Genomic DNA, 17,345 nt, shown 5'->3' with positions numbered 1-17,345 from the left:
TTCAATATTATAGCTAGGCCTGCAATTCGTGTCATGGGAGGCCAGCTGCACCGATAAGTTCAGCAAGTGGAGGCTAAGTGCCTTCCTTGCCTGTAGCCTTCAGTTGCAATAAGTGATATTATTCTGCAAGGCCTGTCCCATGGTGTGAAGGTCCCCTCTAATTTCTTAGTGTTTGTGCTCTGCTTTTTATAACATTATTTCATTGTTGCAATTATTAGCCTTCCAGAAACTCTTCAGAAATCCACAACAAGTAATGTAAAACAGAACAGTCAGCACTTAGATTAAATAATGCAAACATATGCAAGCAATATTATAAAACCTTGTGGTAGACAATAATATAAGCTAAATGTGTATTCTATTAACCATGCTTATTTACTCTTGATTTCCTGATTAGCACATGTAACTCAAGAATGGTAATGCTCTAGAGTGAAAATACATAATATTCATGTCACTCTTTCTTACATAGTTTGTCAGACCCTCTTTGTATATATTTTTCTCTGCCTTCTTCGGCTGCCTTTCTTTTGCCCTTTCTACCAATTTTTCATTCAGTCCCTCTGTTTCTTGCAGTCATTTGTTTCCTTGCTTTCTTCACACACTCTTCTGTTTTCATATGCTCTTTTCTCTTTATTTTTGTTCCTTTCTCTTTTGCTCTTTCCTTTTTTTCCCTTCAAGCCTAATTGTAATGCCAAAACGTGTTTTCATTCTTTCTTACGCATAATGTTTCCCTAGCTCTCTGTTATTTTACTCTTTCTCTTTTACTCTCATTCCACACTTTTTGCCACAACTCCCTGTGACGCTCCCTCTTTTGCCTTATCACCTTGCCTGCCTCAAGGCCTCTTCTGTCCTTCTCCTGTTCTGTCTTTCTGTCCTTTACTCGCTATCTTTTACCCTTCTCTTATGTTATTTTCTATTTACCTCTCTCTCTCTCTGTTGCTTCCCATCACCTTTTTAGCACACCTTTTCTCTCTAGCTCTGTCTTTCATTCTCTGCTTTTGTTAATGTGCTTTTTGTTCTTTCTTCCTGTAGGAAGGAGCTCGAGGGCTATCCCAAGAAAGACATCCTTACATATTGGGAGAGCGAAGATTACCCTAAGGCCTGGGGTCACGGCCTCAAGGAGAACCCCCTGTCCAAAGAATCCAACCCAGCCCTCAGACGCCCTGGGCCAATGCGCGACACAATCCAGTTTCCCATTGCCACAAAGCTGCCCAGGATCCCACCTCGGGCTGCGCATGTCCCACACCGCGGCCTCTGCACCTTGGCCCAGGAGACCTACCAGCTCCCTCTAGATGTGAAGCAGACCCAGGACCGCTCCTCCTGTCTGGAGACCCCTTGGAGCCTGCCACATGAGGGCCCGTTACCCGCCATCATGGCTATCCCAAAGATGTATGAGACGGAGTATGAGACCTACGGGAGTGAACAGCCCGTCAACATTTGATTATGTGATGGAGTTGTAGATAGAGAAATCTCAGAACAAAGAGACACCACACAGCACCTTGAAGAGGAAGGCGAGGTGTTATGCTGAGCACCGCTTTATGTAGTGTGTTCACATATATATATAAAATAATGAAGAGAAATTTAAAGTGACTTACCGAGTATAGGTGTGACTGTGAAGGGTGCCAGCTCTGCGAGTAATGTACACTGGCACCAACTCCACATCATATCATTTTTCTTGGTGGAAAATGGAGGTGCACAACAGAAATGAGGATTGCTTTGAGAAAATTAATTCTCTTCTCTCCTCTTCTAAGCCTCTGGTTCAACGCATTTAAATACTGAATGGATGGATGTGGAGCAGCATCAGTGAGTGAGCTTCTGTGGGACGATTGTGTGAGTGATTGTAGGTTGCCCGAGGCCTCTGTTTTACAAAGACCCTAGATAAAAATGATACAAAAAAACAAATCTTCGTAAAAGTTTAATTGACGAGCTGTTGCAACCACAACTTGTTGCTCTCATAGGCCCAGCAACCACTTATAGAAGTATTCACTTAAGTTGTTCTCTTGATCAATTTTCCAGATCATGGCCGCTGCTTCATGAAACACTGTAGTAAAATACAAAATGTTATTTCGTGATGGAAGGAAAGCACCTGTCATGTAACTCTCAAGACACTACACATCCACATGCTTTCAATATACCACTAGATCCACAACCCCATTCAAACAACAAAGGCCCACATTGGTTGGCCAATATGGCCAATATGGTTTTTCAGATTACTAAGTCCTTTGAATTTTCTGGCACATTATGACATTATGCTGTCACCAATCATTCCTGGTTATAACTCTGATACTAGTTTTTCACTTACACTAACCACTTCCACCGTTTTCCCTAAAATGGTATGCGTCTTTTATTCTAGTTGACTGATAGGCCCCCAACTCTCACAACCGTAACATCTCCATCAATCTTACAATAGTTTTGTCTCTTCCCTCATCTATGCTCTCTTCACACTCATCTCTCGTCTCCTTCTATATGTTATTTTCCTTGTCCAGGGAGACTGTTTCATCATCCAGTTTTAATTCTGTGCAGTACCATGATTAACTCTCACAGCATTACAACATTTTAATAACCACTCTTGGTTTAGCATATTACAACAACTCTTTGCCTATTTCTTCTCGTTTGTGATCTTGATCCTTTCTCTTATCTACTCAAATGCGTTCTTTACACACCATTTCTTTGTTGTACAACAACATATCACATCCCTGGTCACTTTCCCACTAAACAGGTTCATCACTTTGAGTTTCTCTATGGACTAGGTTCCAATCTAGAATGGGAATCCTCCATCTATAGAAGATGAAGGGTGACTCTCCTGCGACACTTACCTACATGTTCTTATCTCATGCTTGAGGGCTTATCTTCAGTTAAGCCCCCCTTGTTACTTTATTGGAATACTTTATTAAAAATCCCCACTAATCTGCTTCATAAGAATGACACAGCCTTAGGCAAAGGGAGAGAAAGTGGAGAAAATCACTATTCTCCATCTCCTACTGTCTTAAAAAATCAAAATAAAAACTTTCAAAAACATCATCCTTACTTCAGATATTTCTTTTTGAACTTACAGAAAATTTGGTTAAAACAATTCAAAACACTTTATGAGATAATAAATCATGACACTAGCAATCTTGCACTCAGAATCCCGCTCCCGGTTTAAGTGCCACAAGATCTAACATATTTACCTCCTTATTCCTATTCTAAAGACGATTAGCGATCAGAGCCCTTATGTATAACAACATCAAAAGAGATAACCCCTATGGACTAACTCGGACCCCATCTGTGAAGGGGATACGACAATAGTAGTCTCCAACACCAAGCTATCAATACACACTGCTGGCCCATTGCATATCCTATGGCCTAAAGATGGCCATGTCAAACTAAAGAAGCAGAATTTGGATCTCATCCACACTGACATCTATTTCTTATCACTGTCCTTCCATTATTTTGTGGCTGCAGACATTAAAACGTGGTATTTAAATTTGAACCTCATATGCAATAGAGAACTCCACACCACCCATCAATTCATTTTCATCAATACTACTGGTGATTTATGAAATCCTATATTATATCACTTTCTAGGCTCTTTATGTAACTGCAGCCTTTGACATCATTGATCATTACGTACTTCTAAAGGGGGCGTGGCCGAGCCGCCGTCGAACATGGACGTGCGGCGTTGAAGCTCCGGCCGCCGATGCCCGCGAGCAGCCTCTAAATAGACTGCCGAGTTCGACCTCAGCCCTTAAAATGACTCCGGGTGCCCCGTAAATCGATGGAGCTGACGACTGTCACTGGAGCGGGTCGGGAGCACAGCATGCATCACCATCTTCAGGCACCCGCCGACGGTGGGGGCGGAGTCGCCTCCCCTGCGCTGATTAACTGAGCGGCGGTGCTGTAAATCGACCGGACCTCTTATTCACCGTGGGGGTCCAGCGGGGGAGCGCTGCCTCATACCTGAGCACACTTGGTGAGTGGAGCCGGGGAATTGGAGGACTGCACCTACCCAAGTGGCCTCATCACTGCCCTGGCCTGCTATTTGTTAGCTTGGGACTCTAGATTGGGGGCATTGCGACCACCTTTGGCCGGCTCTCTGGTTGAGGCTTGTGACCTCAGACTCCTTTCCATACTACACTTTGCCATACACCGGTGCACCGGGGGCTACACGTTGGCGAGCGTGCTGCCATATCCACCACAGGGGCCCCGATTAGAGGAGGTGTTGGGGCATGGGGACCCTAAGCAGCGCAGACTGGCCTTTGACAAACCGGCAGATTCGGGCCGTACTTCCCACTCGCTGGATCGTGGGAGAACTTTAGGCGCAACAGGCCATCAGTCGATGGTGGAGGGGATGTCGGCTATTTTGGAGGAGCTCCTTGCGGAGTTCCGCGGTCTGGATGACTGACTGGATACCCTGACTTCCAGGCTGGACAGAATGGGGGAGCGCATCGACGGCCACCACACCCACCTTGGAGAAGTCGAGCAGCGCCTCTCTGACCAGGAACACCGCACTAAAGATATGGCGCGTAGATTGGAGCGCACGGAACACCTCTTGAAATCTGTTGCCATCAAGAATGAGGATTTGAAGGCCTGGTGCCGGCGCAACAACGTTCGTATAGCGGGACTTGCGGAGACCACTAACATGGGCCGGCCGGAAATTTTTCTGGAGCAGCTCCTAAAATAACTTTTTGGTGCTGAACACTTCTCCGCCAGGTTCGTTGTGGATAGAGCTCATCAGTCTCTGGGCCCACGCCCGCAGCCAGGACGCCCCCCCACGACCCATTTTGGCGCACCTCCTGAATTATAGGGACAGGGATAGAGAGACTGCACCAGTAACCTATCAGGGATCGATCCTTTCCTTCTATCCTGACCATACTCCGGTTGTCCAGAAGGCCCGATGCAAGTTCACCGAAGCCAAACAACACCTCTGTGCCGTGGACTTAAAATACGCAATGCTCCACCCTGCATGACTCAGGGTGTTGATGGATGGTAAGCCTCATTTCTGTGAAAATGCCCCGGACGTGCTGGCCATCTGCAAACAACGTGTGGCAAAGTCCCGCTGCAGTCCTGCCCGGTCCTCCCGACACGCCTCTCCAGACAATACCCTGGCTCCCAGTGCTGAACTCTTCACATCGGATTGAAACTTTGCTGTTGGTAATACTACTTCAGGCTCCTAGCCCGTTGTGGCGAAGTTTGGTAACGTTGCTCCACTTTTAGATACTCTTTTTGTCCATTTTTCAGGGGTGTTTCATGCTATTGCAGTGTTTGATTAAAGTTCTTCGTCTGGCTCTGCCCGGACTGCTTGAACCCGGAGTGCCATAGTGCCCCGGCTTTCTTCCGCCTGTCTCAGTATAGTAAATCGTTTGAGATTCCATTATGTGGGCCATTATTGCGGTCCTTCCCGTACTTGTTGTTGCTAAATGAACTTCTATTCTTTCAGCGCTGTGGGCATCGGCTGTCCGAGGCGTTGCCCACGAATGAGTCCGCATAACTTTATTTTGGGAATTGTTGTTATTGGGGTGTTGTGGGGTTTTGGGAGGAGGGATACGGTTCTCGGGCCCTTAGGGCTCAGGTGTGGGTGGCAGGTGGGATCCTGGGGGTAGTAGGGTCTGTGGGTTTTGGTGTGTGCTTTATAATGGGAGTATTGTGTTTTTTTAATGAATATTGTTGGTTGTGGACTCCGCACTGCTCCCGCTATCGTATGGTTGCCATTATACATGCTCAGAGTCCTCCTTATTAAGCAATGACTGTAGTTCCATCTGTAAATGTACGCTTGCTTACATGGAATGTTAGGGGGCTTAATAACCCAAGAAATTGTAAACTGGTGCTCGCATATTTGAAACCCCACGAAATTAAGATAGCCTTCTTGCAGGAGACCCATCTCCCACCCCAAGGTTCCCCCCTTTGCCTCCTCCTGGGGTCACAATAGATTTTTTAAAGCTTCAGTACTTATTCACGGGCAGTCTGCACACTGATACACAATTCCTTCCCTTTCACTCTACTGCAAAAGGAAGAGGACCCCCTTGGATGCTATCTGCTGGTTAAGGGTACACTATTGGGTTAAACGGTACTGCTTTTCAATATTTATGCCCCAAACACCGACGACCCAGCGTTTTTTACTAATCTACATGCCTTTCTCAATCCGCACGATTATGATGTTCTATTCCTGGGGGGGGGGGGTCTTAACATTTGGCTAAACCCCGCTCTTGATCCCTCCAACCCTCACGCGACACCAAAGGGTCAATCTCTTGCGACACTCACCGACCTGGTTGGTGCATTGGACCTCCAAGATATTTGGCGACAACATCACCTGTTGGCCCCTGGCTACACTTTTTATTCCGGACCCCATTCAACTCAAACACGCATTGACTATGTCTTTGCTACGGCAGCGGGTTGTCGCTGGATTGCGGGGATAGACGTACTGCCCCGCACTCTATCCGACCATTCCCCCTTAATGTTATGCTTAGTGATCCCTCATTCAGCGGGTTTGGAGCGTCGTTGGTCCTTTCCTGCCTCGGCCCTCCTCGACGAGGTGTTTCGCGCTGAGGTCCAGGAGGCCATTACGGAATACTTCGCCCTAAACACTGGATCGGTGCCACACTACTCCACTCTCTGGGACGCCTTTAAGTCATACATATGGGGAGTCATTATTTCTAAGCAGGCGGGAATGTTGCGTTTGATTCGGGGCAGCCTTGCAGGAGTGGAGGCTGAACTAGCCATCTTGGATGAGTCTTCCCGCGACCCGATGGTGCAGGCCAAGCAAAATGAGTTGTTGCTAGATTTTAATGACCATGCGGACAGGGAGGCGTCTCTCCTTGACAAACATTATTCGGCAAGGCGCTACGGGGAGGGTGTGCCCCCAGGTAGGACTTTGGCCCGTCTGGTAAACCCCCCTAGAGGGGCTGGACATATTACATCTATCATCCGAGGGGCCGGGACTGCTGCCATGTCTGACTCGGACATTGTAGCAGAACTTGTGGCATATTATCGATCACTCTATTCCACCACGCTGCCGGAGGGATTTTCGCAGCACCTTCTATATTTGGAGGAGGTGGCAATGGTCTGGCTGACCAAGGGCCAGGCTGAATTCTTGGCGCACCCCTTCACCGTTGATGACATTTCATTGGCAATAGACGAACTCTCGGGCTCTAAGGCCCAGGCCTCGATGGCCTCTCCGCGGTCTTTTAGGAAGCATATAAGGAATGTTTAGCGTCCCAACTCCTGGAGGTGTTTGCTGAGGCGTTGGAATTAGGCATACTCCCTCTTACCCTGCGCGAGGCAGCCATCTCCTTGATACTTAAACCAGGCAAAGATACAATGCAGTGCTCGTCCTATCACCCAATATCCCTCATAAATTTTGATAACAAGGTTCTGGCCAAAACGCTCTCCTCAAGACTATCAGTATTGATGGACCAAATTCTCTCCCCAGTGCAGTCGGGGTTTATACCACACCGTTCTACCGCCCTCAATCTTCGCACGGTGTTCTCTGTCATTAACCGTATTGAGCCCACCACGCCTGCTGCGGTTGCCCTGCTAGACGCGGAAAAGGCCTTTGACTCCCTTGAGTGGCCTTTTCTGCTGGTATCGCTTCGTAAACTTGGCCTTCCTTCAAGTTTCATAGCCATCATTGCCCTGCTGTATTCTTCTCCTACTGCCCGCCTCCGGGTTAATGGGTCCCTCTCTCCTTCCATTCCCATCACCCGTGGTACCCGCCAGGGTTGCCCCTTGTTTCCGCTCCTGTTTATCTTCGCAATGGACCCTCTGGTCCGACACCTCCAAGAAAAGCACTTGTTTCGTGGCTTCAGTTCCCAGCCGGTCCGCTGCAGATGTCCCTGTACGCGGATGACGTCTTTGCTTTTTGTGCGACACCCGAAAAGCAATCTTCAGTCTTTAATTGACGAAATAGAACATTTCGGTTCTGTATAGGGTCTTAAAATCAATTGGGGCAAGTCGGTACTGTTCCCCATAACTGATTCGGCTGCGGCTGACGACACTGAATATCCTTTGCGGGTGGACAGAGAGACTACCAAATATCTGGGGGTGCGCTTACACTGGGATAAGGGACAAGTTGTACAGTTGAACTATGGACCAGCTATTGAACAGCTCTCCTTGCAAATAGATAGGTGGATACAACTGCCTCTCTCTATAGCTGGCCGCATCGCTCTTATTAAAATGAAAGTACTACCGCGTTTTCTTTACTATTTTCGCACTATACCCATTCCGCTGACCAATGCGTTTTTTGCCCATTTTTCGAGGCCTTTCGTGGTCTGGTGTGGGTGAGTCGCAGACCCTGGGTGGCTTGGGACACTCTTACCCTCCCATATACCCGGGGAGGATTCGCAGTTCCAGGTCCCCAACTGTATTTTTTGGTGGCGCAGGCACAATATGCCACCATTGGTTTCATCCTGATGCCAGAATACCTTACACGAAAACGGACAAGGAGCTGGCTGCCCCAACACCTTTAGCGTCCCTACTCCCAAAGGGGATTCCCCTTGATTACCATGACATTCAACCCCTGGCCACCACGTGTTGGGCTTGGCAAAAGCTGAATTGACTCTACGGGTCCGGTCCCCTTTACTCATCTACTCTACCAATTGCCAATAACCCATTTTTGCCATTAACAACTGATAGAGGGGTGCTTGTGACCTTGGCCAAGCTGGGGCTCGACACCTTTGGTTCTCTATTTCCGGATGTTCAGGCACGTAAGCTGTCTGATTTGACACAGCTTCCTGGGCTCACCGGTGTGGATACTCTTAATGTGGCTCGGCTCCACGGGACGCTCCGCTCTGCCTTCGCTACTTAACCTCCCCCTCATGACGACTTCCCGCCGCTCACCCTTCTTATAGCTGTCACTGCGGGAACCCATTTGGTCACTAAACTATATAGGGCATGTATGGCACTCCGGCCGGGACGGGATAGCGGGGCATGTCAAAGATGGGAATCTGATATTGGACGTCCCCTTACGGGACAAGGAATGGCCTACTGTTTGGGGCAGACACACAGGGTATCCCATAATCATAGACACAAGTTACTCCATTTTAAATTTCTCCACAGAATTTATGTGACTCCTGTGCAATTGGCTAAATTTAACCCTTCTAAACTGACTAATTGGCCCAAATGTAATGCCTTGGATGCTGATTTCACCCACATGTCCTGGTCCTGCCCCCACGTCTTCCCCTACTGGCAAGAGGTATTTGATGTGCTATCTCAAATCATTGAAACGCCCTTGGTTCCCTCACCTGAATTGAGGTTGCTGGGATTGGTCCATTGACTCAAACTTTGCTATAGACGTTTTACAGCTCTTGCCCTACTGCTTGCAAAGCGCGAAATTGCCTCTCTCTGGGGAGCCAAGACCCGTCCCACTAAGGCGCCTGGCTTAGGAGCATGGCATACAGCAATGTTCACTCTGAGATTTACGCCTCGCTCCAGCCTCCGTCCTCGTGATATCTGGTGCATATACCGCACATTTCTACAACAAACACTTCATGTTTCTAAGGCTGTCCCTGCCTCGCCAGACCTCCCCGCGAACTGAGAGGACACGTACAGGACCCCTGGCTGCACCACATGGAGTGCTATTTGCAATGGGTGTATCCCCCATGGCTCTGGAATAGTTATAGCATGCACGCCAATGACGCCATTACTGGCACTACACTACTTCTTTATGTGCGGTATTGTTTGGAGTCAACCTCGCTTAATATGATATGTTTTCTATTTTTATTCTTTTGAGTGAAAAGTATGTATGTATAATTTGAATTTGGTATTTTTTACTTTATTTATTCATTTATTTATTTTCTTTTTCCTTTGGCGTATCTATCCTATTGGTATTTTCAAATCGCTCTCTGGTCTGTTGTAATCCATGCTTTATCCTACCCAGATGTAACGTCGATATTCAGTCCTTCTTCCGATTCAAACGCCTGTCTTGTCTATTATTGTATTGTCTTTTGCGTTGTTTTTTGTATTATAACTTTGTATTATAACTTTGGAAAAATAACTAAAAAGTAGAAAATAAAAAAATAAAAATAAGTGAAGTACTTCTAAATGCCCTCTACATCAGAATAGGCATAGACAACTAAGTTCTGAAATGTTTAAATTATGCCTTACTGATTGCACACCACCAGCAAGTTTGGGAAGTCTCTATTGGACTCAGTCATGTGTCCTGTGGCATCCCACAGTGCTCCAATTTGTCCCCCATCCCATTCCGTCTCTATGTAGAAACCCTTGGAGACTTGCTCACTGATCTCGGAGTATCCTTGAATCTATAGGTGGAAGAACCCCAGGTATACCTAAGGACTGACTGACCAGAGCCTATCAGCACTTTAGATCATGCATGGATAGCATACAAAAATAGATGAAATAAAGACATCTGAAATGTAATTGCCTAATTTCTTGTTCAATAATCTAGCAATCAAATATTGCAACACTGAGAGAATCTATACGGGAAGCTGGGATGACTCTTAAAATGGTCACCTTGGTTAAATCTCTTGACTTCCTCCTTGATGCAACATCCAAGCAATTACTACATTAAAGAGATTTTGTTTACAGAAAATAAGAAGCCTTAAACACCTGCTGCCTGATCATGCTCTTGAAACGTCGTACACAACTCTAGTCATTTATTGCCTAGAACGTGTCTATGCTCACCTTACAGGACTCCCAAGAAATTGCTTGACGCCCCTGGAAACATTACTGCACTCAACAGCGAGATTATTGTCAAAGATTTGAAAACTGACTGTATATCCAAAATAGCTATTTAATCACGTTGCTCTCTCTGAACTGTCTGCCTCACCAATAAAACCTTAAATCTGAGAACTTACAAATACCTGACTTTGGAAAAGTACAACACCCCGCAGCACTTGTAGTAACAGCGTAGTTTATTAAGTGATGAGTAGCATCAGAATCATCCCATTCACAAATGAAGTCAGCAGGCAACTGACTGACTGCATTCTCCAACCTGCATTCTACATCCCACAACCCACATATACTAACCCAGGATACCACACACCTAATATAACCCAACAAAATGCAATAAAACATAACCCTTTACATTTTCGAGCAAAGAAAGACACATATATAAATTATATAACATATGATACCAGTCATAATAAGGTGACCATATCCTTAGAAACCCATAAGAGAAGCGAGATCAGCATTTACATAAAGTCAAGCAAACTGCCATGGCTTCTCCCAGACATAGGGTTTTCATGACAAGCTTAATCAGAGGGAACAACAGTTACCCTGCTTAAATTCCATATGCGATTGACGCTCACTTCAACCGCATTACGTAACACTTTGATAACCTTGAATGGAGAGGAAAATCTGGATGACCCCCCTGCCCCAAGGGATACTTAACTCTTACAGTGTCACCGACCACCACTTTGGTTGTGGCAGTGGCATGTCTAATATCAAAATTACACTTCATCTTCCTGATCTTCTCTCTCTCTATCTCCATCCTCCTCCCTTCCTCAGAGAGCAGACCCACCTTTTTACAATTCATCCACACAGGATACATCAATGTATTGTATTGGGCCTTCTTTTTCTGAACACTTCAAGCGGCATTCTGTTGGTAGTGGAATGAGGTCTGAGCCTATACAACTTCACCCTTTCCATGATTTCCAACCTCTGGTCTCTGTTCTGTGACCTAGCAATTTGGATAGCTTCTTTAAGGACTCTGATCAACCTCTCTACCATATTGTTGGTTTCAGGTTGAAGAGGGGACAACGTTTGTGTTTGATTCCTCTTAACGACAAGAACTCCTCCGTCTCTTTTGATACCAGTTGCACCCTGTTATCAGTGAAAATGCAATCCTACCTACCCTACCAAATATCTCGTTAAGAAATTTAATAATTTTACAAGTTTCAATATGTTGAGTGACACAAATTTCTGACCAACATGACTACAACACCAAAACGTAGTACTGACCAGACTTGCCAGTGATATGCCCCATAATATCCAAGGCAACTTCCTGCCAAATCCTTCCAGGAAACGGTCTTATGATCATGGGTTGTACCCTTGTCTTACAGGTCTTATCTCTGGCACCACATTCTATGCTATCTCTTACCACGCGGTAAACAAGCAAATCCAATCCAGGCCATCAAAAATATAATCTAATCCGCTCATTTGTTTTTGTGGCACCCTGATGACCTTGATGCTCAAAGCATATCAGTATTCCTCTAAACACAGTGGATGGTACCAACCAGCTTTCCCTCCAGAGAAACCTGTCCTTGACTGACAGTTCTTCTCTTCCATTCCAGAACTTCCTTACTTCTACAGCCATCACTTGTTTCCCACGCCAGCCACCAGAGACACATTTGATGACCTCCTGCAACACTGCATCCATTGTGAGCATGGCCTTCCATTCAGCTCTATTAACAACACCATCATTAATCTCGCACACACAAAACTTTTCAAATCTCAGTGATCAACCTCCAATTCCACATCATTCCACATCTGTTTCTAATGAAGCTGACACCAGTCTTGACAAGCAATCAGCTACCTTATTTTTTGTTCCCAGAATGTATTCAACTTTGAAATCAAAGTCTTGCAAGGCAGCCACCCATCTACAAATCCTAGAAGACACAGCATCCAGATTCTTTTTATAAAATACATCCTTAAGGGGCTTATGGTCAGACCTAACAACAAAGATACCTCCCCTCAGAAACTTCTTACATTTTCTTATGACCCAATAAATCCACAGGGCCTCTTTCTCGATCACCGAGTAATGATTTTCTGGTCCAACAAGCGCCCTTGAAAGAAACAACACAGTCACCTCATTGCCATCTTTCACCTGCTTAGGAACGGGCCCCAATCCTTTTGCACTAGCATCTGTTACAAGAATAGAACAACTCTTAATATCAAAACTTCGTACCAACGGGGCACGGCTCAGAGCCTTTTTACTCTAATGGAACTCCGAGTCTCATTGAGGGGTCCATGAAAATCTCACCCCTTTCTTCAAAAGAGACCTCATAGCAAGGGTGTGAGCAGCCAAATGTGGCACAAATTTGTTTTAATAGCCAAACCGAAGAAGGTGACCAGGTCATCTCTATTTTTTGGAACTTAAAACTGACAATAGTAATAACGAATTGTTCTTTGGGTTTGACCACTTCACTTGTCAACCTGTGGTCCAAACAATCCATCTCAGAGAGACAAAATGTACATTTATTTTCTCTTAGGGTAAGCCCCTTTTCTCCGAACCTCTCTAAAACCTGCCTTACCATTGAATCCTATTCCTCCGGAGACAAGCCATATATGAAGACATTGTCCTGATAAATGTTCACGCCAGAAATTCCATCTAAAACATCCTCCATGGCACTCTGAAATACAGTGGCCACAGAATTTAACCCGAAAGGCAACCTTTAAAATATGAACATTTCAAATGGAGTTATAAACAAGGTCAACTTGGATGAATCACAATCACGTTTTATTTGGTGGTAAGCAGTTCTGATATCTAACTCAAAAAGAGCCAGCATCTTTAGGAGTGGGTATCTATTGGTAACCACATTTATATTAAGCTCTCTCAGATCCAAACAGAGTCTAACTTCACCAGATGGTTTACTTGCAAGCGCCACAGGCGCCAGCCATTCAGACACCTCATTATTCAGAACTATCCCTTCACTCTTCAGCCTATTAAGTTCAGAGTGCAAGGACCCCCCCAAAATCAATGGAACATCTCTCATCTTACAAGCTACAGGCTCTGTCTCCTCCTTAAGGATGATTATGTGAGGATAATTGGCGAGGTACCCCAACTTATCACTGAAAACCTCCTTGAGCTCACACTGCAACCTCTGCATCACACCATGTCTAGCCTCAGCCAAGACATTGATGTCTGCATTAGACTCAGTATTTAACACCACCTCTATGAATGTCAAAATTACTTTCAACACGGATCACTATTGGGATCTAACATCACATTAAGAACCCTCTGGTGAATCCAACTGATGATGCTGTCACCCTTGCATAAAACATAAATCTTTCCAGCTGCTAAACAGCCCTTATAATCCATGTCATCCCAGAAATAGTCCAGCAACTTAATAGGCTGACCCCCATAAGCTAATGGCCTTATGTCGGGTCTGAAAAGTTTTATGTTACCCATCAATTTTTCTTAAATAAAACTCCTTTGGAATGAAAGAGATTTTTACACCTGAGTTGACAAACATTCTCACACACTGACCATTTACGAGAACATCACCAGTGGACCCTTTGCCTTTCCGCTGTCCCACCTGAAGTACAATTCCCCCACAATGTAACAAATCCTCTTACTCATCACTCCCACCTTCATACCTCACTCTTCCACACATTTGGAATCTTTGAAGGAATTACAACACTTGGCAAGGTCGCCTTTCTTCCCACAGATGCAACACTACACCAAAATGGCTAGACATGATTTATTGTTAGCCAAATGGCCAATGTTGCCACGGCTGAAGCACCTTCCCTTAAATGGCTTCCCGGAGTATGTACTAGTTCACTTATTAGTATCAAATGAACCAGCTGAATGTTTCTTCACAACAGATAAAATCTCAGCACGTCTAGCCATTTTCTTAGTGACAGACAGTACATTGCCTGTAGATTCAGAGGTATTGTTGCACTTTATTACCTCTGTACAGGCAACACAGGGTTCCACTCGCTTGGTAACCACCATTACTTCATCTGGGTCGTCTTTCACCCACAACTCATTCTTGACCCTCTCGATATTGAACCCCAACATGATTTGGACATGCAATCGCTCATCCAAACTGCCCCCAAACTTGCAGGTTACAGCCAGCTTACACTGGTTGGTTACGTAAGCCTTTACAGACTCTTGAGAATTTTGGTTCATCCTGTTAAAGTGATAACGTTCTAAAATTTTGCTCACCTTCGGCAGGTAATGTGCATCTAATTTTCCTAAACATATCTCAAATTTGTCCAATCTATCAGATTCATCATCCCCTAGGTCTGGCAAATGCTTAAACACCTCCTGGCCCTCAGAACCCAAACAATGCAACAGTAACAAAGTTTTTCTCCCTGTAGTGAGAGAGGTCTCACAAACGTGGGCATAGTGTAAGAAAACTTTTTTCTACTTTGACCAAATGATAGTGGGCTCACCAGGGGAGGATAAGAAAAAAGGCGGTGGTGTGACATTCTGCATGATAGAACTTACTGGACCCTACCAAAATTATTTCTGAAAACACATGCAGCTCAATTATGCTATACAATTATAAAACAGCATACCTACAGCACCACCTCCAACACCGGTGTGCGACTCACACCTGAGCTCCACCTGAAATTAAAAATTAATTACAACTCTAAGAGCAGAACATGAGCAAAATAGTCTTCCTCAAAAATGTCTATAAATGGTGGCCAAGATGGCGGCGTAGACGGTCGCAAGCTCCGTGAGCTCCCCGTCCCGCTGTAGCCTAAGGCTAATCAGAGCAGCAGTGTCCCCCCCGGGGGCACTATCGCGACTCGGAAGACGGTGGTAACGGGGTGAACGTAACAATCCCCGATGAAGGCGAAAGGGCCCCGTTGTAAGGCTCGGCGGTCTCCAGCTCCAGACAGGTCCGCTGACACCAGGGGCGTGCCGCCGGGAGGCGGCATCACTGATCCGAGGCGGGGCCGGCACTGGCGAGACTCGGAGCCGAGTCCTGGCCGAGAGAGACTCCAGTCCCCCGTAAGCAGGACGGGAGGGCCCCGAGGCACAGCCCAAAGCAGACCACCCAGCCCCCTGCCCCGAGACGGCACAGGGAACACTAGAGCCCGGGGTTGAGAAGGCCGTAACGAGCAACGGCTCTCCCCTGCCGTCCGCCCAAGGAACACGGCCCAGAGCGTAACCACGGAAGAAAGGTGAGGAGTGCGAGGGGCTCTGCAGCGAAAGGAGAGGCCATACACCCGGCACACGGGGACAGCGGGCAACTGGGAGCGGGCCCGCACTCGGCGACCGGCGCCATTTCAGCAAAAGGCAGAGTAGCGGGTCTCGGGGGGCACTCGGCCTACAAACACGCGGCCAATACCACTCCACCCCCGCAGGCGTACCCCGCACTCACCCCACTGCTCCTCATCAGCGCACAGCAGGGAGAAGACCCACAGAGACCCACAACTCCGGGAGGCGCCAGCGAGGAGCAGACACCAGCGATCGCAAGGGAGGGCCCGGCGCCCGCGACAGTCACTTCAAAACGTTGCAAGCACGCTGCAAGCCACTTCTAAAGCCCGGATAGCAACGGGGCGTTCGAGATGACTGCCGTAACGGAGAGATCCGGTGCAGTGGTGGGGCAGTGGGGACAAGAAGAGTTAGGAGGCCATTGAGCGCCCAGGAGGCCCACCTGGCAGGCAACCGCCTCCTCCGGAGGAGCCGCACAGGGATCGGAGCACTGGGTAAAGGCCCAACACATAGTGGGACCTGGAAGAACGGCCGGGCCTCCTCTGGCGCACCACGCGTGGTTGGACTCACGGCAGGGAACTAGTGCCCGAGATACCATTGGACTCAACATAGCCACACCAGGGCTGGGTCCCCGGGTGAGATCGACCCACAAGTGAAACATAAACACCACAGGGCCCATCCACAGAGTGGCCCAGGGACGTTGGCGCATACAAATGGCGGGACTGCACAAGAAAGGTGACCGCACACTCCCCGAGATGCTCGCCAAGGGCCAGACGAAGACGGACAAGGGGCCACCATCCCCAGGGGCAGGGAACTCGCACACTCACTCAGCAGGGGAAGAAGTGCCCATCACCAGGTATTTCCTGGAATCCCTGTTCAACTCCCTCAGAGCCGACTTCCAGACATTGAAGCACGAAGTTGCCGGGGAAGTCAAAGAAATCAGACGGGATGTGGATGGCCTGGGTGAGCGGGTGGTCGCGATCGAGGAAGCAGACCAGGCCAGGAGTGACGAGATTGAACAACTACAACAGGAGGTGATCCGCTTAATAGACCAGCACCTGGACCTGCAGGTGCGTGCTGAGAACTTAGAAAACTGGTCCCGTCGAAACAACATACGGGTCCGGGGGGTCCCTATCAAAGAGGAAGGGGCGGACATCACAAGCTACCTACAGGCCCTGTTCCACGACATCCTGGGGAGCCCGCAGACTTCGAATTAAGGATTGATAGGGCCCACAGGGTGGGGCTTCTGAGACGAGCCCCACCTCCCGACATTTTGGCTTTCCTACCTGACTTCCTGCTCAAAGAACGAATCCTCAGAGACGCCCAACGGCAACAACCTCTTCATTTCCGGGGCCATCCCATAGCCCTGTACCAGGATCTATCAAACATTACTTTGCAAAAGCGGAAAGCATTCAAAGTGGCCACGGACTTCTTACGCGCGAAAGAGATCCCATACTCCTGGGGCCACCCTTTTCGCTTGTTTTTCAAATGGAACGGGACCCTTCAACAACTGAGATCGCTGCAG

General features: G+C 47.1%; 1 protein-coding gene across 1 annotated transcript in view; it reads left to right on the top strand.

Annotated features, from left to right (window-relative positions):
• The window catches only part of SAXO3 (stabilizer of axonemal microtubules 3), a 191,264-nt gene extending 189,686 nt beyond the window's left edge, over positions 1–1,578 (top strand). Inside the window, exon 5 of the mRNA XM_078650983.1 lies at positions 1,027–1,578. Coding sequence (XP_078507109.1) covers positions 1,027–1,435 — 409 coding nt within the window. The 3' untranslated portion in view covers positions 1,436–1,578. The remainder of the gene's footprint in view (positions 1–1,026) is intronic.
• The last annotated feature ends 15,767 nt before the right edge of the window (positions 1,579–17,345 follow it).

This window comes from Lissotriton helveticus, chromosome 7 (assembly GCF_964261635.1).
Source record: "Lissotriton helveticus chromosome 7, aLisHel1.1, whole genome shotgun sequence".
Lineage (NCBI taxonomy): Eukaryota > Metazoa > Chordata > Amphibia > Caudata > Salamandridae > Lissotriton > Lissotriton helveticus.
The sequence above is the reverse complement of the archived record's forward strand: the minus strand, read 5'-3'. Positions and strand labels throughout refer to the sequence as shown.